The 25,124-nt window shown below is 41.3% G+C and overlaps 1 protein-coding gene across 2 annotated transcripts in view; it reads right to left on the bottom strand.

Annotated features, from left to right (window-relative positions):
- Positions 1 to 18,659, bottom strand: part of CGRRF1 (cell growth regulator with ring finger domain 1) — a 30,321-nt gene extending 11,662 nt beyond the window's left edge. The window contains exons 1-2 of one of the 2 annotated variants that reach the window (XM_045451017.1): positions 18,275 to 18,659; positions 4,648 to 4,787 (exon numbers count right to left, since the gene is read on the bottom strand). In XM_045451017.1, the coding sequence (XP_045306973.1) occupies positions 4,648 to 4,787; positions 18,275 to 18,378 (244 nt within the window). In that variant the 5' untranslated portion in view covers positions 18,379 to 18,659. Of the gene's footprint in view, positions 1 to 4,647; positions 4,788 to 18,003; positions 18,128 to 18,274 lie in introns of those variants that run through there. The other variant, XM_045451018.1, reaches the window with a different exon arrangement.
- Positions 18,660 to 25,124: the final 6,465 nt, after the last annotated feature.

Below are 25,124 nucleotides of genomic sequence, written 5' to 3'. Positions count from 1 at the left end.
TTATAGCATAGTACTGTTTATGTCACAGGAGGGGACATCCATACCCATGTGTGTGCTTACACTAACAAAGAACCATGGGAGGATAAGTTCTAAAACATGTAAAACTACCCAGTTTATTTGCTGTGTAAAAAGAATTGGAGTTCCAGAGATTCAGAGCTGCATAAAAGACTTGACTAAAATGGGAGAGTGTCAGAGACCAGTGACAATTGGATACTAAGCAGACTTCAACAGAGTATGTCTCTGAAATTAATATTATAAGTTTGTGAGAAAGAAGAATAGAATCTATAAATTCTACTCTCCACAATCTTTCCTAAACTTGTCTAGGACACAGACTGAGAAGATAATGTTTTGATTTACACTAACTGATGTCAGTTCAAATCCCCCCGGGGCAAAGCTGTTCTCCCTTTAGTTTTTCCCACTTGTTCTGCAGACAGTCTCATTCTTACATTTTCTTAGTCTTCTAAAATTCAGTGCAAACACAATGCCATGTCAGATCAACAGCAATAGCAGACTTGGAACATGGCCTTAAAGCAGAAAATTCAGAATCTAAACTAACCGAAAGGGGGGTGATTTCTCTCAGCCTGCCCTAACCTGCCTAGCTGTAACAGCCAAATAAAGCCCAGAATAAGAGACAGCCGTGCAAAAAATTGCAAAAAACAAGGACTATGGTCAATGAGTTGAGCCATTAAAAAAAGGAGAAACAGGGGCGCCTGGGTGGCGCAGTCGGTTAAGCGTCCGACTTCAGCCAGGTCACGATCTCGCGGTCCGTGAGTTCGAGCCCCGCGTCGGGCTCTGGGCTGATGGCTCGGAGCCTGGAGCCTGTTTCCGATTCTGTGTCTCCCTCTCTCTCTGCCCCTCCCCCGTTCATGCTCTGTCTCTCTCTGTCCCAAAAAAAAAAATGAATAAACGTTGAAAAAAAAAAATTTTAAAAAAATAAAAAAAAAATAAAAAAAAAAAGGAGAAACAATACAGCAGAAAAGCCACAAACTTTCTTGAGGAGAAACCCTGAGAAAGAACTAACGTACAAGGTGACCATGCATGAGGGTAATAAATCTGGAGCGCTGGGAGATGACAATTTTACGTTGGAGAGAATAGAGGTTCACAAATTCCTCCCAAAATGCAACATGTGTCATTTTGTCTACCCTTTCACCTTTGTTAAGTGTCACCAGGGTAAATAAGCCAAAATAAGGAAGCTGTTACAAAGGGACAGGAGAATTTCTGGCCCAAATGAATTCAACTCAACCAACATATCCATAAAACCTTTTACAGTGGGGACATGGAAACATCATAAATCCAAACATAGTATCACCACGTAACAACAAAAGAAATCCCAGCAATCCACCCATGGTAAAGAGAGCCAAATGACTAAGATTAAAACTGATTCTCATTCATTTTCAAGTAAATCAGGTCTCCAGATAGTCCCCTTCCCTCCCCTACATGCCCAGCACTTTGGGGACAGTGGTGAAAAAGGACCTGTATTTTTTTTTTTAATGTTTATTTATTTTGGAGACAGAGAGAGAGAGCACAAGCCAGGGAGGGGCAGAGAGAGAGGGAGACAGAGAACCCAAAGCAGTCTCCTCCCTGTCAGCATAAACCCCGATGCAGGGCTTGAACCCACGAACCCTGAGATCGTGACCTGAGCCGAAGTTGGATGCTCAACCAACTGAGCCACCCAGGTGCCCCAAGGACCTGGATTTTTAAACTATCTACACATCCGATGAAATAACCTTTTAAAATGTCACAAATATTATTTTAATATCCTGGTTAGACATCTTTAATGATATCCACTCTTCTACAGTTTAAACAAATGAATTCTATTCTGCAGAATTTAATTCCCACCAAAATCCCTCTCCTTATTTCCCCATAGAAGAAAGACAATCAATGATAGGCACTGGTATTTTAAAAATTAAAATACGTCAAGAAGCAAGCTATAAACCCACACATCGAAAACATTTTTTGTGTACTTTGGTAATGGTATTGTTGGTTAGTGGCTGACAGGTCTTCTACTCACTGGATATCTTTTCATTTGCTTCTAACATTTACAGGGGAACTATTTCCGCCTGAAAGGAAAATTGACGGATTTCCTCACACTTCTCAGCTCACAAGTGTGTTTGCTTGGTCACAATTAATCAGTTCTTACTTTTTCAGCATTTCCAGGCTTGTGGAACTGTGTGGCAGGAAGGACGGCTTTGTACTGGTAGCTTTTTATATCAGGAGTCCTGCTCAAGGCCCAGATGTGACACTGGAGCAGGTCCAAGTGCCTGGCCACAGAGCTCAGAGGTCACCAAACTACCACTGTTTGAACTACTACTGTTCTTATTTATTTATTTTTATGAGTTTGTTTATTTTGAGAGAGAGCAGGGGAGGGGCAGAGAGGGGGAAACAGAGTCCCAAGAAGGCTCCACACTGTCAGCACAGAGCCCAACACAGGGCTTGAGCCCACAAACCGTGAGGTCATGACCCGAGCCAAAACCAAGAGTCGGGAGCTTAACCAACTGAGCCACCCAGGCACCCCTGAACTACAACTGTTCTGTACATTTTAATTAGTCATATTTTCTAAACAGGTTAATTTTCTCTGTCATGTTTTGTTTTTGTTTTTGTTTTTGAGATAGAGAGAAAGAGAGAGCACACATGTGAGTGGGGTAGGAGCAGAGGGAGAGGGAGAGAATCTTAAGCAGGCTTCATGCCCAGTGTGGAGCCTGACATGGGGCTGATCTCACGACTGTGAGATCACTACCTGAGGCAAAATCAAGAGTCAGACGCTTAACTGACTGAACCACCCAGGCACCCCTTTTTTTAATTTATGTATTTATTTATCTATCTGTGTCATATCTTAAATATGGTTTTCCCAAGTGAAAAATGTCAGAACAAACCCTTTATCCACCATTAGAGGATTAAAAAAAAAAAAAAAGAGGTCCTTAGTCCTCTCCAATTCATAGGCTAATAGTATAGTACTTATAGCTAAGGAAGAATAAGAAACTTTGTACTTTTTCATTATAAATCAATATTTACTTAAGGTTGATAATTCCTATTTACTAAGTACGCTGCTTTTCGACAAGTGATTTTGGAAGTTATAGACAGGAAGACGGCTATGCAGAAGGTCACAGAAGTCAAGGGAGCAGGGTATCAAGAAGGAGACTGGTCAACTCCGTGAAATTGCAGAGATAGTGCTAACTCAGGCCTACAAAGTGTCCACTGGATTTTCTGACTGCGGGGGCAGGAGGGCAGGGTCGGGGAGCAGAAGTGGTCATCAGTGACCTTGGGGAAAGCCATTTCAATGGAGGGATACAGGCAAAAATCACATCTGTGGAAAGTGAAGCAGGCTAAGGGAAGAAGGCAAGTGCAATTCGCTTTTGAGAAGGCTGGCTGTGAAGGGAGAGAAAGGGGACAGTAGATCCAATAGGGTAAAAAGCTGAGAGAGGTTGGGGTTGTTTGTTTTTAAGATACCTGAAATGTGAGCAAGTGTAAAAGGTGATAGGGTCTCAACCTGGAAATCTTTGTAGAGTTATGGGAACTGTACCTGGAACTGCCCACCCATCTCTACTTAACTGCTACGAAAGCACTTCAGAGTCCAGAAGTTCAAAACTGAACTCATTACCTTTCTTCCAAAACCTGCTGTTCCTCCCGTACTCTTTATCCTGGTAATAGGATCTGTCTATGGAGGGCCCCTGCAAAGAACCTGAGTCTTCCTCCACTCTTCTCTCTTACCTGTCCCACCCTATGTTTTCTCCATAACAAACTACTTATTGTTTCTCTGTTTCTGTCTCAGTGCTTCGTTCATGCTTCTTCTCTACTTAGAATTTCTCCCAACCCCATGAGATAAACACCTACTTACCTTTCAAGAGTCTACTCAAAAAAAAAAAAAAAAAAAAAAAAAAAAAAGAAAGAAAGAAAGAAAGAAAAAAAGAAAAGAAAAGAAAAGAAAAATAAGACAGAGACCCAGCACATTCTTTATGAGGCTTTTCTTTATGCCTGCCTCCCCACCTCAGCAAACTTAACCATTTCTTCCTTCCTTCCTCCCCTCTTTCCTCCCTCTCTGTCTTTCTCCTCTTTCCTTCCTCCCTGTCTCTTTCTTTCTCTCTCTCTTTCCTTCCTCCCTCCCACCCCGCTTCTTTTCTTTTTCTTTTCTTCCCCTCTATCTTTCACTCCAGTGGTTCCTAGATAGTCTTGCAGTTTACTTTTCCAAAAAGCACAGAAACAAACGACTATCATCTTATTACCATCTCTCAAAATAACATTTTATACCAAAATAACTTATACTCAAAATACCATTATTTCAGATTAAAAAGTTGTTCTTCAGAAGGTTAGCAACCTTACGTTAACTGTGCTCACACTACACCATCCGTACATTTCTCACTGCACTCAAGACCCATGAAAATGCCAGACTTCTCTTATTAACATCTGTGATACTTAATTCTTCTTACACAAATATTTGCCTCTGGTTTGCTAGTTGATAAGTTCCCGAGGAGCAAGTTTTGTGAATAATTAGTCTCTGTATCCGTAGTACGTAGTATAGCTCCCAGAACAAAACAGATGTTCAATAAATACTTGTTAAGTCCAAAGAAGAGAAAGCAATAAAGAAAGAAAATTAAAGTGCTGAGAAAGGGGCACAGAAAGAAAAAAAGTCTCTGGAAAATAGTCACCAACTTGTAATTGAAGCTGAAGATGGATTAGTGATCTCTAAGCCAAAAGGATTCTTGACTTGTCTCATTTGCTTTTTGAAAACTCTTGTGTTGAACTGGGTCTCTTCTGAATTTCTCAGGATTACTGGAACATCCCAGCCAAACCTGAAGAAAAATAAAAAGAAAATAATACATAATTCTAGCAAATGTTGAAACTTTGTTCTATGTGAAGTATGTTGTGCTTTATTAGTTATCCCTTTTAACACAAGCATCACAAAAGAGATTAGGTTATTCAATCTATATTATATCACAGAATTAATCTAGAATTGAGGGATTAGAGGTCCCATACATAATTGCAATATATTGTTCAGCTGGCTGAATCGACATACTCTTGAAGACAAAGAGTTCTATTGTTAACATTATTGTTGATAACAAAGTAGTACATTCATTATAGATAATTGTACCAAATATAACAGCAAAAACATAAGAATTATTGAACTTTTTATATAACACAAAAAACAAATTCATATTTAATATGCAGACTATTTGATATAATTAATGGGACAAGAGAACCTTTAAATACCAAATACAGCACTTCATTTATATAACATATTTTCTACTTTCAAATTTCATATAAAAATGCAATAATGAATATTAAACGGATTAGAAGGAAAATGAAAGGGACTACACTCAATCCCTCATAAAACTAGAAGGCAGCTAAGTTTACTCAAAAAATATATATATATGAATACACATAAGCTGGAGGACTTTAGTTAAAATGGCACAGTTAAATACATACTTTGATGCTCTCTCTTCTCTCCAGACACTTACAGTGATAGATAAAAAATAAACAGAGAAATCAAAGAGACCCCACTGAAATGAGTAAACAAACTGTGGTGAGTTTAAACAAAGGAATGGTAGTACTCAGCAATGAAAAGGAGTAAATTATTGCTACAGCCACATGGATAAATCTCAAAAACAACATGCTGAGCAAAAGAAGCCTCACACAAAGAAGTACGTGTTATATGATTCCACAGTATAAAATTCTAGAGCAGGCGAAACTAATCTATGGCAGAAATAAAAAAACAGGGCAGTGGTTGCTTGTGGGGGTGGCGGGGTGGGGGGTAAGTGTATGGACTAACCAGGAAAGGGCATAAGGAAACTTTCCCTGGTGATGGCAATGTTGTATATCTTGATAGAGGTTTGAGTTGTATAAATGCTGTGTTTTAGAACACTGAAGATTTATACATTTCATTGCGTGTAAATATACCTCAAAAGAAAAAAAGGGAACTACCAACAAAAACAAACATTGAGCTCTAGCTAATAATATGCAATACTTCAGTATTTACGGGAAGAGTAACAACTTACTTTGAAGTGATCGAGAAATAAGATTACAAATAAGTAATGAAGACTTGACAGCAAAGTGTTGATTGTAGAACCTAAGCGATGGGCATATGTATGTTCGTTTTGTAATTTTTTCAAGTTTTCTGTATATTTGAAAATTTTAATAATAAAATATTGGAAAAAGAGACTTAGTTGGGTTCAAGGACAAATCTTTATGGCTCTGAAAAAGGAAAGAAATATAAGGTAATGAGTAAGGCTGATGCCATGGTTTGATGGGTCCTGAGTCTGGCAGCAGGCTGTGGCAAGTGAGCCTTCACACAGTAAGAGGACCATATAGGTTGTCCACTCAAGACAAGAGCCAGAGCTAGGTTCATAACTTGAATCTAGAAGCTGAGTTAGGCCAATATCAATATCAATATGTCATTATAAGACCTGGTGCCTGACTAGGGGGCATCTAGGAATCTGGTTGAAGGCAATTGTGAGATGGTTAAACAGCAAGGGTGATGACAAAGGGAGGGGGAAAAACTTCTACTAAAATTTAGGTCGCAAACCAAAGTTTCAAAACACGTGAATAAATCTAATGCCAAGGGAAAACCAATAAAAGTAACACATGGAATAAAGTTACACTCCAGATGAATTTCATTTTATAGAACAGTTAGATAAGGCTCGTCTGGTCCTGCCTAAAAAAGCTGAAAAGCAAGCCTCTAAGAGATCAAACTGTGTAAATTAACTGTGTCCCAAAACATAACTCAAGAATATTTATATGAATACAAAAACATCCAACACCTATAAAGTAAAATTCACAATGTTTAGCATCCAATAAAAAATCAACAGCCATGCAAAGAAGAAAATGTGACCCATAATGAGGAAACTAATCAAAAGAAATAGACCCCAGAAATGATATGAATACTAGAATCAGTAGACAAGAACATCAAAATGATTGTTATAACAATATTCCATATTTTCAAAAAAATAAGTAAAGATTGAGAATATTATATGGAGACATGGAAAATACTTACAAAGACCTAAGTCCATTTCTGAAGAGGAAAAATACAACATTTGAGATGAAAAATATATTGGACAGGCTTAATAGCTAACTGAACATTACATCAGTATATTTGAAGACATAGCAACAGAAAGGATCCAATATGAAACACAGAGAGGAAAAAAAAAAAAAGGCTGGACAACCCCTCCCTCCCAAGCATCAGTGAGGTGAAGGATAAATTCATGCAGTCTGCAGAGAAGGGACAGAGACAAACAAGAAAACTACAGATGTGTTATCATTCAGGAACACAGATGCAAAACTTCCTAACAAAATGTTAACAAATGAAATCCAACAATATATTAAAAGGCTAATACATCATGACCCAGTGATGCCTTAATATCACATTAAAAATTTAATATGATTTACCACATTAACAGACTAAACAAGAAAAACCATATGATTATTTCAAAACGTAAAGGAAAAGCACTTGCTAAAATCTAAAGTCTATTCCTGATAAAAACTGTGAGCAAACTAGGAATGTAAAGGAACTTAACCCAATAAAGGGCAGCCATAAATATGTAGAGCTAACATTGTACTTAATGAAAAACTGCTTTCCTCCTAAAATAAAAAACAAGACACTTTACAGCCATGTGTCCTTAAGCAATCACTCAATTCGGTGTAACTGTCTTCCCTTCTGGAAACGTTTATAACAGGGTTTGGCATGCTTAGCAATGATAATGTTGATGATGGAGTAGACTTTGGAGTTGGCAGGAGAGCAAGAGAGAAACAACAAATCCAGTAATTTCTCCTTTTTGAACCCCAGAATCAGTTACCCCATAGGCTCTGAGTCCACTCCACTGCTCAACATTGGCCCAGTGCTTTTAGCTGAGATCCAGAGTTGGACACTCAACCAACTAAGCCACCCAGGCACTCCTGGCCCAGTGCCTTTTAGAGGTTAAGTCAGGAATGTGAAATGTTAGGACCCGAGATAAAACCTTCTTATGAGAGCCATAAGATGACACCTTCCTCTTCTTTCTTTCATCCCTTGGAGTGAAAAACAAAGGAAGAAAACACCATTCTATACTCCTCATTATATTCCCTGGCCCCTTCATTTTTATTCCCCTGTCACCTACCCCCCCCCTTTTTTTTCTTTACCCACACTCCCTGACTACTCCTTATACCCACACTACCAGCAGTAAAACCTAGAATCCAGAGCTCATTGTGTTCCGTGCTACTGTGGTTCAAGAATTATATTTCAGGTACTTTATCATGCTGTACCTAAAAATTTCAATTAAAAAATCTTAAAGGTTTAGGGTCCAGAAACCCAAAAAGCAGGGATTTGGAGAAAAATCTGGAAGCAATCTATTGTGAGCGTGGAATTCCTCTCCTTTTAGTCCATGATATATCTGGTTTTAATATAAAAATATTATTTGTCCAAATCTTTACATAAAATCAATGTTGGAGGAAGATATGCCATATCTGTTCTGTGGCTTTGTAAATACTTCAGAATGGAACAAGTAATTTGAGATGTAAAGTGTTTCTTTTTAAACATGCTTATCCAAGGCTGCTTGGCCCAGCATCCTATCAAGAGCTGCCAAAGCACACCTATTATTAAAAGAAATTCATCTCCCTTGATTTTTTATTTCTCTGCCTCATGCTTAATCTTGGGACCCTAAAGTCCTTGACTTGACTTATATACATTTTTTAAAATCAGTATTATGAATGATGCTAAACCCTGGGCCTTTTTATCTTACATAACCTTTTTACCATGAAGGATATCATACACACAGAAAAACACACAAAACATAGTTCAATGAATTAGAAAGCAATTGATATTTAGGTTAAGAATCCAAACAATAAGGGGGCGCCTGGGTGGCGCAGTCGGTTAAGCGTCCGACTTCAGCCAGGTCACGATCTCGCGGTCCGTGAGTTCGAGCCCCGCGTCGGGCTCGGGGCTGATGGCTCGGAGCCTGGAGCCTGTTTCTGATTCTGTGTCTCCCTCTCTCTCTGCCCCTCCCCCGTTCATGCTCTGTCTCTCTCTGTCCCAAAAATAAATAAAAACGTTGAAAAAAAAAATTAAAAAAAAAAAAAAAAAAAGAATCCAAACAATAGGGGCACCTGAGTGACTCAATCAGTTGAGTGTCTGACTCTTGATTTCAGCTCAGGTTATGATCTCACAGTTTGTGGGATAGAGCTGCATGTCTGGCTCTGCACTGACAGTGCGAAGCCTGTTGGGATTCTCTGTTGTCCTCTCTCTCTGCTCCTCCCCACGCATGCTCACACTCTCTCTCAAAATAAATAGACATTTAAAAAAAAAAAAAAAAAGAACCCAAACGATATCCTCGGAAAGTTTCTTGTGTCCCCTCCCAAGCACTACCCCTTCCCTCTCCACTATCTTGACTTCCATTATTTTAATTTAGAATACTTGTTTTTGAATTGTTATGTAAGTGGAAGTGTGCTGTGTATACTTTTTTTTACTATTTTACAACATTATGCCTGAAGATTCATCTTTGTAGCTATACTTAGTGCATTTTGCGGCTGTATAGTATTCTGCATAGTAAATGTGCTATAACTTGCTTACTCATTCTACTCTTAATGGACATTTAAGTTGTCCTCACATATCGGCCATTATGAATAATGCCTAAGTGAACATTTTCTTTTTTTTTTTAAGTTTATTTATTTTTGACAGAGAGAGAATGAGAGTGTGCGCTAGAGAGGGGCAGAGAAAGAGGGAGACACAGAATCCAAAGCAGGCTTTGAGCTCTGAGCTGTCAGCACAGAGCCTGATGTGGGGCTCGAATTCATGAACCGTGAGATCATGACCTGGGCCGAAGTCAGACGCTTAACCGACTGAACCACCTAGGCGCCCCTAAGTGAACATTTTCATACGAGGTGCTTGGTCCACATACACTTAGATGCATTTCTAGTAGGTCTACACATGCTGGGAATTGTATTTCTCAGTCATAAGATCTGTGCTTCTTCAACTTCAATGGATAATGCTACCAATTGTTTTATGTATATTCACCAGCAGTGAATGAGTGCTCCCCTTGCTCCAAATCCTTGCCAAAACATTATGAACATCCTGGTAGGTGTATGGTGGCATTGCATTATGGTTTTCATTTCTATTTCTCAGATGACTGATTTTTCTTATTTATAGAAACTCTTTATATGTCCTGAATATGAGCCCTTTGTTGCATATATCTTCACCCTTTCCACATCTTGCCTTTTCACATTCATACTAGGTGTCTTTTGATGAACAGAGTTCTTAATTTTAGCACAGTTATTAACCTTTTCCTTTAAGGTTAATGCTTTTGCTCTTTGGCTTTTCATTACTGCCTTATCTGCATTATGTCCTAACACTGCTACGTTTCTGAATTATGATCTCGGACATTTTTGTATTCCTGTCCTCCCAAAGGACTTAGTGAACCATGGCTAGAGCAGCCAATACTGAAGCAAGGCTCTGTGTCCATTTTGACTTCACCAGTCCTGTTCCCCCAATATCCTTATGCTTTGGGGGAAACAAGGCTTGAGAGAAGAGAGGGTAGAATTCACTGTGTAATAGAGTGATGTCACAGACTGACCACACCTTTTGTCCTAAACATTATGTTTAATGTAGACTAAGATCACGAAAGCTGTTTTTTTGGGCAGCTGACACACTGGTGACTCATGTTGAACTTTCAGCCTAGTAAACTTTTTCACATACTTGACTCAGTGTGAACTTGCTCATTTTTGCACAAAAATCCATAACTTTCATAGTTTTAATCTGTTTGATGTGACCAATATTTCTATTTTTAATGCATTACTCAAAAGCCGATATGCAGAGATGACCTGGAGTGAAGTTAAAAATTGGAGAGTGGTCAAATAGTAATCCATAATTGCTGCTGACAAACAGTTCTGTAAAATACTGATAAACAGACCCAGTGATGTGTCTTTGGCCACCATCCTAACATCTGGGCTTTTCCACATTTGTAGTCCAAAACTTGAATAAAGGCACTGATGCCCTGTGTATCAGATCGTGTATCTGATATGACATTACAAGGAATAATAAAATAGAAAACTGATCAATTTTCCTTCCAATCAAATTTCATCTTTATCTTTTTCCACTCAAAGTCATTTTGGCAACTGTTAGTAATGGAATACCAACTAAATAAATGTTTCTAAACATTGCTTTCTTTTATATAAACCTAGTTCCCTTTTTTTCCGTATGGAGAATTTTCCATTCTCTTTCCTTTACTGTTACATTTGTATACTTATTCCTCCTGGATTTTTCTATACTTCTGGTTTTTCCCATTTCTAAGTTGTTTGTTGCACTTCTTCATATTGTTTAAACTTCCAGCACAGCAATGATCTGTGGACTTTCAATTCTGACCACATTTTTCATACTGCCTATATAATTAATGTCTTACCCCACACACACTTCCAAAGCTTCTCACCAGAGGCTGAACTGGTAGACTGGACCTCCTTTCTTTGTGTCTGGAGTCTCAGGGAGCCCCTCGTAAATAAAGTTTACTTTGAAGCTAAAATTTTAGGCTCGGTTGTAAACAGTTTTGATCACCCATTCAGCCTTGAGTTCTCAAGCCAATCAGAAAACTAACAGGCAGTTGTTAACTTGGGCTGGGCAGGGCTTCTCTCCCGGTGGTCTCCCAAAGATGGTCTCATACAGCTAGCTGGATGTGACACTAGGTCAGGATATAAAGACCATTCATGGGGAAGCCCTTGGTAGGGGGAGGATGTTTGTCTCTGAGGGAACCACTGTGCTAACGATAAGACTTTGGGAAAGTGACACAATCTCTGAAATTCTGTGCCTTTATTTGTAAAATGAAGGATTAGAACAAGTGATCTTAAGGCCCTACGAAGGTTTGAAATGCTATTTCTAAGTACTTTTTTTGTTACTTGTTTATTTATTTTTGAGAGCGTGTGAGTGGGGGAGGGGTGGGGCGGGTGGAACAGAAGATCCCAAGCAGGCTCTGTGCTGACAGCAGCAAGCCTGACGTAGGGCTCGATCTCACCAACCGTGAGATCATGACCTGAATCGAAGTCCGATGCTCAACCGACTGAGCCACCCAGGCACCCCTGAAATGCCATTTCTAACAGTTTTGTGTTTTCCTCTAGATGGTTCCAAGAAAATTCTTTCCAACGCAAGTGTATTTGGCACCCTAAGCAAATACAAACTAAAGTCATAGCCTTTTCCTAAGGAGGAATGTGGGCCTCATCACCAACCTCCTCACACACACACAACCTACTGCATTTGACAAGTGGGATGAGAAATGGTCAAGGTCAGTGTATCAGGCAGGGCTGGCAGGAACTGGAAGCCACATCTGCTATTTAAACATAAAGAATTTAATACTAATACAAAGAACTGTTCATCAAGTACTGAAGACTGAAACACTAGGATACACTGAGGTATCCTAGCAAGAAGCAGTTCGCCTCCTCGGACTGGGGAAACAAAGGGAAGAGTGGGGATTAATGCCGTTTAGAAACTTGGATAAGGGATCCCCCTTATCCAAGGGGGCATGCAGACTTGTGGTGGCATGCAGACTTGTGGTGGGAGTGCTGGCCAGCCGGTACTGTTATCTCTGGAGGTGTACGATAAGGCTAGTTCTAGGTATGAGGAAAAATTGTAAATTGTAAATAAACTGCTGGTTCTCAGGCCAGCTGCCACCGCCAGGATAAAGGCGAGTGCTGCAGGAACACAGACCAGGAAAAGGAAGCAAACTGTTAAGAGGAAGTCCTTTCTTCCTCTTCTAGCCTTCCAGTGTCTTTCTAGCATCACCTATTGGCAGACCCTAATCGGGGGCAAACTAACACAAGAGAAATGCGGTTTGCAAAGTCCCAGCCCCAGTATCACCAAACAGAGTACAGAAGAGCATGTTTGCAGTTGAGAAAGAACAACCTCTAAGGAAGATCTGGCAGATGATTTACAGTTATGTCCTTGCAGAAGCACTGAAGGATATGGGGTCCTTCCTCAAGGGGACCTGATCTCGCCTTTAATCAGAGGCTCCAGGTCTATGGACTGGCTTACATCTATAAACTGGGTGAAAGGTGGTAACTCTCCACTGTTGTGACCCAAGTCAGGTTTCCCGCTCCAGACATGAAGTTTTTCCTATGTAGTTCATGTAGCATTTAGTAGGCTACCCATCTATTTTATTCCTAGAGACACTGTAAGCCATTAGTCACTGCCAAATATCCTTGTGGGCCAAAACAATCTCCGCTTTGTCCTCCACTGCCCATTACAGAACACAAGTCAACCCTGACTCCTGTGAGGTGCCCCTGGACCTCACATCAGGAGCTCCCACTATCATAAACAGACTACAAAGAACAGAAATTTTCAAGGATACAAGTCTCCTCTTGGAAATTTATTTCTCAGTGCTTTCATGAAAAGTCTATCTTCTGTGCACTCTTGAAGGATAAAATAGGTGGGTGGGTGTGCAAGTTGCACATATTAAATCCAGTCCAACATTCCTATTTTCCTAAGCCTTCGGATTCTTTCCTCATTATGACAGGAAAGTTTTATCCATCTTAACCTTATTATATATAGGCCACCACTGAGTCCAAATTTTAGTCAACCAAATCTGAGTTAATACTTTAGATTCAGAATTTCTTGAGAACAAAGCCAGATCAATAAATTTTACCTGATTTAGTGTTACAGTCTCTCCTCCCTGGCCTAACCTATTTACAATCTGTTCTCACACATACTCCTCCTTCCCAATGATACAAATTAGTAAAATTTTGCAATTCTTTTCGAGGCTAGGCTCTTTCCAACCAGGTTATATTTTGTCCCTGTCCTTTGGAGCATGAAGAGATCTAGGCCTCATAGCAATAGGTTACAGAGATAGGTCTGAGTAAAGACATCCTTTGCAAAGCAATTACCCTATGCAAGGTTATTACAGGACCTTCAAGCAAGGGAAGGCCAATTTTCTCACACATGGAAAGCAGGCTACTTCCAACAAGGGAGAGTCAGAATGACTGGGGTTTCAAGATTCTCAGCTTTATCCAAGTCAATTTAGATGTCCCCAGTCTAAGTCTAAGGGCTCTACTTTTTTTCCACTCAGTGTCCTAAATGAGCCCACATTCCTCCTTAGGAAAAGGCTATGACTTTAGTTTGTATTTGCTTAGGGTGCCAAATACACTTGCGTTGGAAAGAATTTTCTTGGAACCATCTAGAGGAAAACACAAAACTGTTAGAAATGGCATTTCAGGGGTGCCTGGGTGGCTCAGTCAGTTGAGCATCGGACTTCGATTCAGGTCATGATCTCACGGTTGGTGAGATCGAGCCGTACATCAGGCTTGCTGCTGTCAGCATGGAGCCTGCTTGGGATCTTCTGTTCCCCGCCCCCCCCCCACCCCTAATTCTATTCCCAGCGCAATTAAAACTATGTTCAATGTTTAGATCTGGGGCTATAGGAAATAAAGTGCTTTAGAACCACAGAATCTCTGATTCTGGACTCTAAGACTTGACCTGGGTGTTTTAAGATCTTAGCTTGTCATTTTCTTTCTGTAAGGGCTCCAGTGGTCTTAGACAACCACCTAACCATCCTTCAGTCCTTGTAGTCAAAAAGTACTTTAGCCACTGGGTCCCCAAAGCACTTAACGTCAGAAATCATTTTATCACAATCAACCAAAAATAGTCATTTAATGAACTGTGATGCCAAAACATGCCATGCATTACTAGGACCTTTTATCCCATTGACAAAGAGCTAAAGATACGACCAAAGCAATCTCTGAAGCCCATCTTTGAGAGGTTCTCCCTCAAGATCCCAATCTTAGTAACAATTTCTTTATTAATATCTTTTGTAAGTCCAATCAGGAGACCAAAAGCACACCAGTTATTTTAACAGGGAGAATTTTTTTTTAAGTTTACTTATTTATTTTGAGAGAGAGAGAGAATCTCAAGCAGGCTCTGCACTGTCAGCGTGGAGCCCGACGCGGAGCTCGAACCCACAAACTGTGAGATCATGACCTGACCCAAAATCAAGAGTTGGATGCTTAGCCAACTAAGTCACCCAGGCGCCCCTAACAGAGAGAATTTAATATGAAGAATTGTTAACCAGATATTGAAGAACTGTTAAAGCAAAAAGGGGACAGTGACTATCATAGAAGTAGTACCAGTAGGAAGAAGCTACCACTCCTAGAACAGTAATAGAGGAGAGTTACTACAGCTTAGAAATTTGGAGAAGGACCCCCATGGAGCTGGGGCTCAGATCTCAGGAAAGGTATTGGTATCTTTGAAGGGGTGTGATAGGCGGTTCTAAGAGAGTGCAAAACTATAAACTGAAAACACTGGGACCAACTGTTAATGGCAGAGTGAGGCACTATCTCTGTGGTGAGACAGACAAGAAAAAGAGTCACACAGGAAGCAGCAAGGCCTGGTGTCCTCTAGCCTTCCATTCTCCCTCCCCTGCTGGCAAAGCCTGCTTGGCAGCCAGCCAGCAAAGAAGAAATGTGGTTTAGAGGTTCTGTCCCAGATTCACATAACAGAATATAAAGAGGTGCAACAAAGCTGAGGGACAAAAGCTTCATGACCTGTAGTCAAGAGGAAGCAGGGAGCAGCTGCAGCGTCAGGGTCCCTCGTTATTTGAAACTGTTAAAGGAGGTATGGCATTTTGGTCTCCTTTCTGTACAGTGCCTGGCAAATAGCAAGAGCCTAATAAGCTTCGAGAGCTCACAGAAACCACCACCGAGTTAAATAGAAATTCCATACTCTCAGTGGCATGATTTTTGGCCATTGCTATTGGGATTCCAATAGTCAGATGTTCCTGTTTTTTCTCCACTCCCACACAGTGCAAGCAGACAAGGACAACAGTAGAAAGAAGCAATGGGAAAGAAAATCAGAGTAGTATTGAGATAACAGCCATTACAGCAAAGACACAAGACCAACAGGGATTATATTTGGGGAGGTTAAAAAAAATGACATGGGGGAGGGCGCCTGGGTGGCTCTGTTGGTTAAGCATCTGACTCTTGGTTTCGGCTCAGGTCATGATCTGATGGCTTTGTGGATTCAAGCCCCACATCAGGCTCTGTGCTGACAGTGCAGAGCCTGCTTGGGATTCTCTCTCCCCCTCTCTCTGTGCCCCTCCCCCAGATGTACTCTCTGTCTCTCTCAAAATAAATAAATAAACTTTAAAAAGAAATAACATGGGTGAAAAGCACAGTGGTTTAATGAGTTTACCTTCGGTCTGGGGTACTATTGGAAAGCTGCTTTTGTGATATCTAAATGGTTTTCTTTGTTTCTGCTCAATGAATCTGTTGCCTTGGCTTAGGTTAGCAAATAAACACTAGTAAAAAGTTGATCTACATGGGCAAAGCTAACCAAGGTACAGGGAACCAAGACTCAAGATAACTGGTTAGGTCCAAATCAGAATGAAAGTGACTGGCACTTACATGGTCTTGTGGCCTCAGCAATGCATAGCCCAGACTTCCAAAAATTCTACAATTACCTGGCCTTCTACCCTTCCAAAGTCATACCTCAGTGGAGTGGTTAGGCAATCATTAAGTTCTCAAAACAAATCTTAAAACTGGGCAGAGCCAGAATTTGAATCTAGGCCCGTCTGACTCCAAAGTCTGTTTCTTAACCACTATAAACATGAGGTTCCTGATTACCTTTACCCACAGATGCCACTGTCATTATCAATACGGCCCTCATTCATTTTTCTCTTCCCAATACTATAGATAGATATCTAAGATATCTAACTAGTTGGCCTAGTGAAAATTAAAATTTAAGGATATAATGCAATGATCAACTAGTTACCTATTGGAAGAAAATTACATTTAATGGAAGAAAATTACATTTCTTTAAGGGAATAATACTAACACTATAGTCATTAAGAAATCCTGTGTAAAGACTGCTTTTCTCACTTGGGCAACCAAGTTGTAAATCCAATTACAAACTTTCTTGAAATGAACAATAAATAGCAATAAAATTTGATGAACCAAGAATAACACATTGTGTTAAGACTCGTCTTAGTCTTCTCCTACCCACAAACAAGGAATTTTGTGCTCTACTGCTGGCAGAGTGGGAAACAGTATGGAAATGTTAAAACTGTGCTTAGTTTTGAAAGATGGCATATAGTTTCAGAAACTAAAAAGGGCTTGTTTCCGGGGTGCCTGGGTGACTCAGTTGGTTTAGCATCTGACTTTGGCTCAGGTCATGATCTCACGGTTTGTGGGTTCGAGCCCCACGTCAGGCTCTGTGCTGATAGCTCAGAGCCTGGAACCTGCTTCAGATTCTGGGTCTCCCTCGCTGTCTGTCCCTCCCCCACTCGCACTCTGTCTCTCAAAAATAAATAAATGTTAAAAAAGGGAAGGGGGCTTGTTTCCTGTCTGTACAGTAATCCCATATATGTGATCACAGGTTATTTTAAAACTCATTTTACACAGGCTGAGCTATTCAATAACACATTTCCTCTGCCCCTCTGCTCATGTTGTATCTCTGAAATGCATTCTATTCTCTACCATAAACATTTAACTCCATTTGTTTCCCAAAATACTTATTCTTCAAAATCCAGCCCATGTTTCTCTCCTCAGTGGATGAATTAGAAAGATGGTTTCAACTAGCTGTATTCATAAGGCTTCTCTAAACATGATACAATGGCACCTCCTCAAGAGAGAAATTTTAGAATCTCTGAGCTAGAAGAACGGCTCAGGGATTATCTAACAGTCTATTCTCCTTGTCTCCAATGGGTAAACTGTCCCCACGCGTTAATATAACTTATCTCAAAGGTCTTTTCTATCTCTAAAATTGTGACTTCATAACTCTTTCGACTAAATATTACTCCAAATGGCGTGGAATTTATCTAGAGACCATTAAATTCTCAAACGGTAACAGAGTTCAGAGTTACGCTGAAAGATCTGAGGCCAAGTGCTCAGTTCTGGTCAGAACAACAATCAACTGTGTTTACTGTCCACGTCGGCGCACTGTAGCGCAGGTGACTGACTTCACTCTGGGCACACAGTAGGCCCCAATCCAGGACAGAAGCCTGCTGGACAAGCACTGTATCCCAACACCAAGACGAGGCCCTCACGAACTGCTAGACACAAAGCTGGGTAAAATACCTCAATCCGGCACCACCCCCAGATGCCTGCAGCGACAGGGACGGCACAGTGATGCACAGCAGCGATGCAGGTGCGCCCCGCACCTAGTTTTCCTCCAGGAGCAAGTAGGAGTTCTCGACACCAGCTCCCCAACAGCCACAGGCGCCCCAGCCCCATAGCACCCCCACCCCGCCTCCGATGCTCGCCCCTGCCCCCCGCCCGCTGCTCTCCGCGACCCCACGCCCCAGCGGTCCGCCCCTGTGTTCCTTGTTTCTAACGACGGGGCACTTACCATCCCAATACCAGGCCAGTGGTCACGATGAAGCAGGTAAAGACCACCGCAATGTAGAAAAGCGGCGAATACTCATACAGCGTTACTAGAAACACCGCGGCCATCAGGATGTCCAAAACTGAGCCGAGCTCCAGCCACCCAGCCCAGCCCACCCCGCTGGGGTAAAAGCCACTACGGCGCCCCGGAGCTGACAAACTTTGTAGATCCGCACTCGCCCCGGGTTCTCCGGCTAGTCTTCGGGGCAACCTCTCAGGCTGCGGGAGCCGGCGTGCCAATCACAACGGTGCCTGCAGGGCTGGCCCCGCCTCTACTGCTTCCGAGCCGAGCTATTGGCTTCGCAGAGGGGCGGTGCCTGGCTCAACTCCCCGGATTGGTACCCAGCGAGCGTCTGTCTGTCCTAGAGGTCAAGGCTTTTCTGCGGCAAATTCTAAACACGTATGCCGGCCATCTCTGTCCGAGGCTCAGGTAAGGTTTTCTGATGGCACAGAGAGGAGGCACAGTGAGAAATCCACGTCATAGAGTCTAAATCCCGCATATGAGATCCGCGGCAAATTTGGGAGGAGGAGAGCCTGCATTTTGGGTTCTACAAAGTGAAGTAACCCCACACCTGCTCTTATTTTATCTAGAAAAGTTACAATTATACGAAACACCGAAAGGAGTCTCGCAAGCAGTTTATGAGCCTTGCCAGCCTTTCAAGTTGGATTTCATGATAGAGGAAAATTAGCGTTGCCTATCAAGATTCTCATAGAAGCAAATCAACTGCCCTCCCACATCCCATTCCTTTTCTCCTCTCCTTACACCCCTCAAATTGAATTAGATATTTGAATATTTGTATTAATTTTTACTTTAATAATAATTTTAAATATGTATTTATAATTTTTTTGTAAACGAGCAGAGGGCTTTAAGTAAAGAAAGGAGCGAAATGCTCGTCTCCTCTCCTCATCCCCGTACATACAGTCAACTCCATCAAGGTAGCCTTTCTAGAAGTCTCTCACAACTCCATTGACTTCGTATAGGTTTGTGTTTGCCCTTAGGCCACCCCCAGTTACCACAGAGACAGGGAAATGTAATCTTTTATTCTCAGCAGCAACATCCCTTGCTACAAATCAGAGTTTTGTTTTCAAGGAAGAGAGGGACAGAGGACCATGGAATGGATCACTAGTAGCCCCTCCACACTCCCAAATCACTAGTAAAATTAGTGCTAGAGAAACACGAGCTAAATTTGTTCTAAGGGTTCGCATATCTCTTGGCAAATGACCATGTATTGTGTACTCTCTGGAGTAGTGCTGTGTAAGAAACTTGGTTAAACAATATAATTTTTAACAACTACATATATGATTTGTGAAATTATATAGTTTATTTATGGTTGGACAATATTTTAAATATGTAAAAAAATTTTATTTATTTTTGAGAGAGAGGGGGTTGGGGGAGGCACAGAGAGGGAGAGAGGGAGAGGGAGAGGGGGAGAGAGAGAGAGAGAGAGAGAGAGAGAGAGAGAGAGAGAGAGAATCCCAAGCAGTTTCCACACCGTCAGCACAGAGCCCCATGTCACGAAACGGTGAGATCATGATCTGGGCTGGAACGGAACGGAGAGTCAGACACTTAACTGACTGAGCCACCCAGGCCACCCCTGATTTTTTTTTTTAATGTTTATTTTGGGGGGGGGAGAGGGGGAGGGGAAAGAGGGAGGGCAGAGAGAGAGGGAGACAGAATCCGAAGTAGGCTGCAGTCTCTGAGCTCTCAGCACAGAGCCAGATACAGGACTCAAACTCACAAACGTTGAGATCATGACCTGAGCCAAAGTGGGATGCTTAACCGACTGAGCCACCCAGGTGCCCCACAATTTTTTATTATCATAAACAATATTGCAGTGAACAATCATAAAGCTAAATCATTTCCGTAGGTGAATTCTTAGAGTTGGAAATTTTAGTTCAAAAAGTATGTACATTTTAAGCCTTTGGAGAAACAGTGTTATCCAGAAATATTGTACCGATTTTTGCTCCCACCCTTTCATCCTTGGTTTTGCAATCATTTGATATTGTCACTTAACAAAAATCTCGGCCAATGTGAAAGGCAATTTTATTGCAATAAACAATAAAGAGTTTTCATAATAAACAGAGAGAGTTCCAAGGTAAAGTAGTATATTAAAAATATGCCTATAATTTTTCTCTCTCCCAAAACTCCACTAAAACTACAGTAAAGGGATGTGAAAAAATAATAAGTCAACAGGAAATAAAATAAGAACAGCACATATTGGAAGATGGAAAACAGCTGAACAAGGATAATTCACTAACCAGGCCATGAAAGTCAAATCCCAAACCAGCAGTAGAGAAAACTGAGATTCAACTTGATTTACACTGAAAAAGTCTCAAAAAAAGCAGGAACTAACACAAATTTAATTCAAGCCTTTATTTCCCGTTTAGGTATCTGCTACAACCATTCAAACGTTGTTTCCAACATTGATTCTTTCTAACACATAATACACAATACACAGTACAGGCAAAAAATTCTTTTTAACACATATCTTTTACTTTTAAACATATATCTTATTTCATTCCACCACCCCAAATCCTCAATTGCCGTGCTATATATTCTTTATGATCAAGACTCAAGTTCCTTGTTTGAACCATCTCTACATGACTAACCTCTTACCTACTCATTCAGAAAATGTTGTTTTAGTGTCAGATATGTTCCAAACACTGTAGAAGGCATTAGGGATACAATAATAAGCCAAAAATGATATAGCTATGTTCTCATGGAATTTATCATCTAATGGAAAAGACAAGCATTAACCAAAGAATCTTGAACAAAATATAAAGGCAAAATTATAATAAATGCCATTAAAAAGAGGTACATGGAGCTATGAGGGCATACAACAGGGGAATGGTGAAATACAAGGAAGATTGGGAAAGTCTTCCACGAAAAACAGATGATTGAGCTGAGACCTAATGGATAGAGATGTACCAGGCAAAGGGACAGGAAGGGAGAAAACATTTAGGGCAGAAGCTACAGCATGTGCAAAGGCTCTGAGGAGGGAGAAATCATAGCACACCTGAGAAAATGAAAAGCCAATGTGACTAAAGCATGGACAGTGAGGAGTAACATGCTATGAGATAAAAAGTGGCGATAAGTAGGGCCCAGACCACATGAGTATTGCTATTTTAACTGCACAGCTGTACCTTTAGAGCAATGAGAAGCCACTGATATGATTGAAAAAGGAGCATGTTATGGACTGAATTGTGTCCCCCTAAAATTCATATGCTGAAGTTCTAGTCCGTAGTGTGACTGTATTTGGAGATAGGGCCTTTAAGGAAGTAAGATTCAGTGAAGGTTAAGTGAAGTCATAAGGGTAGGAAGCTAATTCAATAGGAGTAATGTTCTTGTAGAAAAAAAAAAAAAGGAAGAGACACCAGAGATTACTCTCTCTCTCCGTGCAGGTGTATACAGAGGAAAGGCCATGTGGGACACAGTGAGAAGGCAGTCCTGCCTGCAAACCAAGAGAGTTCTCTCCAGAAAGTCTGCTGGCACCTTGATCTTGGGCTTTTAGCCTCAAGAACTGTGAGAAAATTAATTTCTTTTGTTTTAGCCACGTGGTCCGTGGCATTCTATTATGGCAGTCAGGCAGACTAATACAGGGAGTGACATTCTGTTTGCATTTCCAATCAGTCCCTTAGGCTCCTGTGTAGAAAAGCTATTGGAAGGAGGTGAGGATGGATGTGAGTGAATAGGGGGCTATCCATAAACATATTCTTTTAAAAGTCCAGGCAAGAAGTATTGTTAATTCTGATTAGAATAGTCATGAGGACTTGCAGTGAGGTGGATTATTAGAAATTATCCCAACTGTAAGTGAAAACAAACAAACAAACAAAAAAAACACATACCAGTATCTCACTGGAGATAGAAAAGTATTTCTTTTTTAAGTGAAAGTCTAGAGGTAGATTAATCCAGGACTGTTATGGTGTCCACAGTACAAGAGTATCGGTGAGAGTGCACTGAGTGCAAGGGACTCAGGCTTCTATTTTGTTCCACCATGTGTAGCCCCATCCCTAAGATCACCTCCTGTTTAAGATGCTTGTTGTAGCTTTAGCCACCGTTTCCATATTCTTGTTAGCAGGAAGGAGCAGGAGCACCTGGGTGGCTTAGTCAGTTGAGCATCCAGCTTCAGCTCAGGTCACGATCTCATGGTTCATGGGTTCGAGCCCTGCATCAGGCTCTGTGCTGACAGCTTGGAGCCTGGAGCCTGCTTCAAATTCTGTGTCTCCCTCTCTCTCTGCCCCTGCCCTGTTCGTGCTTTGTCTCTCTCTCAAAAATAAATAAACATTAAAAAAATTTTTTTAAAAAGGAAGGAGGAAAGAGAGGGAGAATGAGAAAACACTTCAATTTAAGGAAACTCTAAGGATACATCCCTCATTCCATTGGCCACAACTCAGCCTGGTGTCTACCTTTAACTGGAAGGGAGGTTGGAAAATGCAGTCTTTGTTCAGGGTAGTCACCTCTGCTGTTAAACACTATTGCTGCTGTTCAAGATGGTGTAGAGCCAAATGCAAATCCTCTCCTTCTTTCTTAAAGGGAAAGTGGACTACCAATTCCAGTCCCTTCAGGTTCTCCAATACCATACCTATTTGGATGCTACAGCTCCTTCCAGGCCCCACCCCTTTCCCAATCTGAGACTGCAGTCTGGAGGGGAAGCCAGCACAGGTTGGATTTGACAGAAGGCTGCACTTAGGCCCCTCCTTCTTGTCACTCCACCACATTGGAAGGGAAAGACTTCCTTCCCCTCCTTCCCACTTGGCAGACACATGCCTTCTGTCATGACCTCAGTTTCCTCTACCACATGGCATATACTAAATGCCACTTTTAATTTTGCCATGGCCAGGACTTTGAAATGTTAATAGAGCTCTAAAATTTGATAAAACCTTTCTCTGTAGTGTCTGCTTTTTCTAGTTTACTGTGTTTCTGGGGACTCAAAAATCCCATTTTGGCAGTTGAAAGCTGCTTGCTCTCTTTTGCGTTCCCAACATCACAGTTCTATTTATCCTTTGAAGTTTATACATGCTTCTGACTGACCAAGGAGAAGGTCTCAGAAGAGAAATGCAGGAAAATATGAATGTGGTTTTAAAAATTATTATCTGCATTATATATTTTTCTTGGAGCTACTAACCCTTTCATTTTATATGGCCTTTCTCTAGCCCACATTATTTCTTGGAAGAGCAAATTTATCTCTATTTTGAGGACACCAGTAGGAGGAACATAATAAGCATCATAACTTTGAGACAGGCACTGCACAACAGAACTGAATGAATGTGCAATTTAGGTCTGGTCCCATAGACGACAGGAATTGTGAAAAATCTTGTAGTACCTTGGCAGAACTTAACTCTTTCTTGCTCATTGAACTTCCAAGCACCTCTAGTAAAAACCTCTCGTGGTCTTAGCTGTTGGGCTTCTGCCATCTATACATACGATGTGGCAGGAGGCTACCTGAAGCCCACCCCAACTGAGCTGCCACTGTTGATTTATATGGTACATGGTCTGTGGCTCAAAGCTTAGGACATTCACCTAGAACAGTTCTCAACTGGGGGTGATTTCCCACCCCTGTGCCCTAGCAACATTTGACAACATCTGGGCACTTTTGGTTCACAACTGGGGAGGTGCTACTGGCCTCCAGTGGGTAGAGGCCAAGGATGCTGCTGAACACCCTACAATGCATAGCACAGTGCACCCACAACAAAGAATTATTTAACTCCAAATGTCAGTATTGCTAAAGCTGAGAAACCCTGATACAGAAAATTTTTTTGATTCTGGGCACTTCTCACCAAATCATTGGCTGTATGTGGATCCAGGCCATGTCTTCCCTGGATTACCGCAGTAGTCTCCTCAATGGTTTTCTTGCTTCTTTATCTCCCATGGTCTATTCTTTTGTTTTGTTTTACTTTTTTAAAATTTAAATTTTCATTTACGTACAATAAAATGCATTATGTTCCGTGTACAGTTCTATGAGTTTTAACAAATGTATAGAGGTCATAGAACACTACCACAATCAAGATACAGAATGGAAGCTCAATTTTCAAAGTCTTTATTATGCTGTTTGGGACTGTCCCTCACATGAGCCACTCTGGGGTTAATTTGAGTCTTGGCAATGGTTTATGTTGTAGTTCAGTTCTCCTAGGCTTTGCTATGCTTCTGTGGGTGTGTTCTGCACGTGTGGAGCTTGGGTATGTGCCCTGTGTCAGTTTCAATCTGTCCTCTTCAGGGCTTCGCCTACACCTTTGGGCTCCCAGAGGCCCCCTCTGCCTGTTCTTCTAGCCCGAAAGATGCAGATCTCCAGAGCATTTGCACTGTATACTGTCCTGTAGTTGCTGTAGTTGTGTGTGACTGAGCTTGTCCTTCAGGCGAAATGACAAGAAAAAGGTAGGAAAAAAAAGTCACTGGGATACCTCCATCACTCTGTGCACAACAAGAGCCCCTTTTCAAATTCCTTGCATCGATTTTCTCTCAGGGTTGAGGTGCCTGTGCCCCTGCCCTGCTGAGACAGTGCTAACACATTGGTGTTGCCCTCAGGGCTGGGGGAGGAGAGGAAAAAAGGGGTGGGGTGGGATGGGGTAATTCCTTCCACATTTTCCTGTTCCACACTCTTCCCTGATCCATCCTGCTCAGGCAATAAAGGAGAAAAAAAACAACTAGAAAACTCACTGGCACCATACCGGTCATTCTTCAGGATCTGCCTTCTTGTGGTGTGTAAGGCCTAAAATTAAGGTCTCCTATCATGTGCTGCTGTGACATTCAGGGAAATTGGGAATGACCCAACTGCAAGTTGTTCTCCCTACTCGGCTCGCACAGATAAGGTTCCCTA

The sequence above is a fragment of the Leopardus geoffroyi genome, chromosome B3 (assembly GCF_018350155.1).
Source record: "Leopardus geoffroyi isolate Oge1 chromosome B3, O.geoffroyi_Oge1_pat1.0, whole genome shotgun sequence".
NCBI classification, from domain to species: domain Eukaryota; kingdom Metazoa; phylum Chordata; class Mammalia; order Carnivora; family Felidae; genus Leopardus; species Leopardus geoffroyi.
The sequence above is the reverse complement of the archived record's forward strand: the minus strand, read 5'-3'. Positions and strand labels throughout refer to the sequence as shown.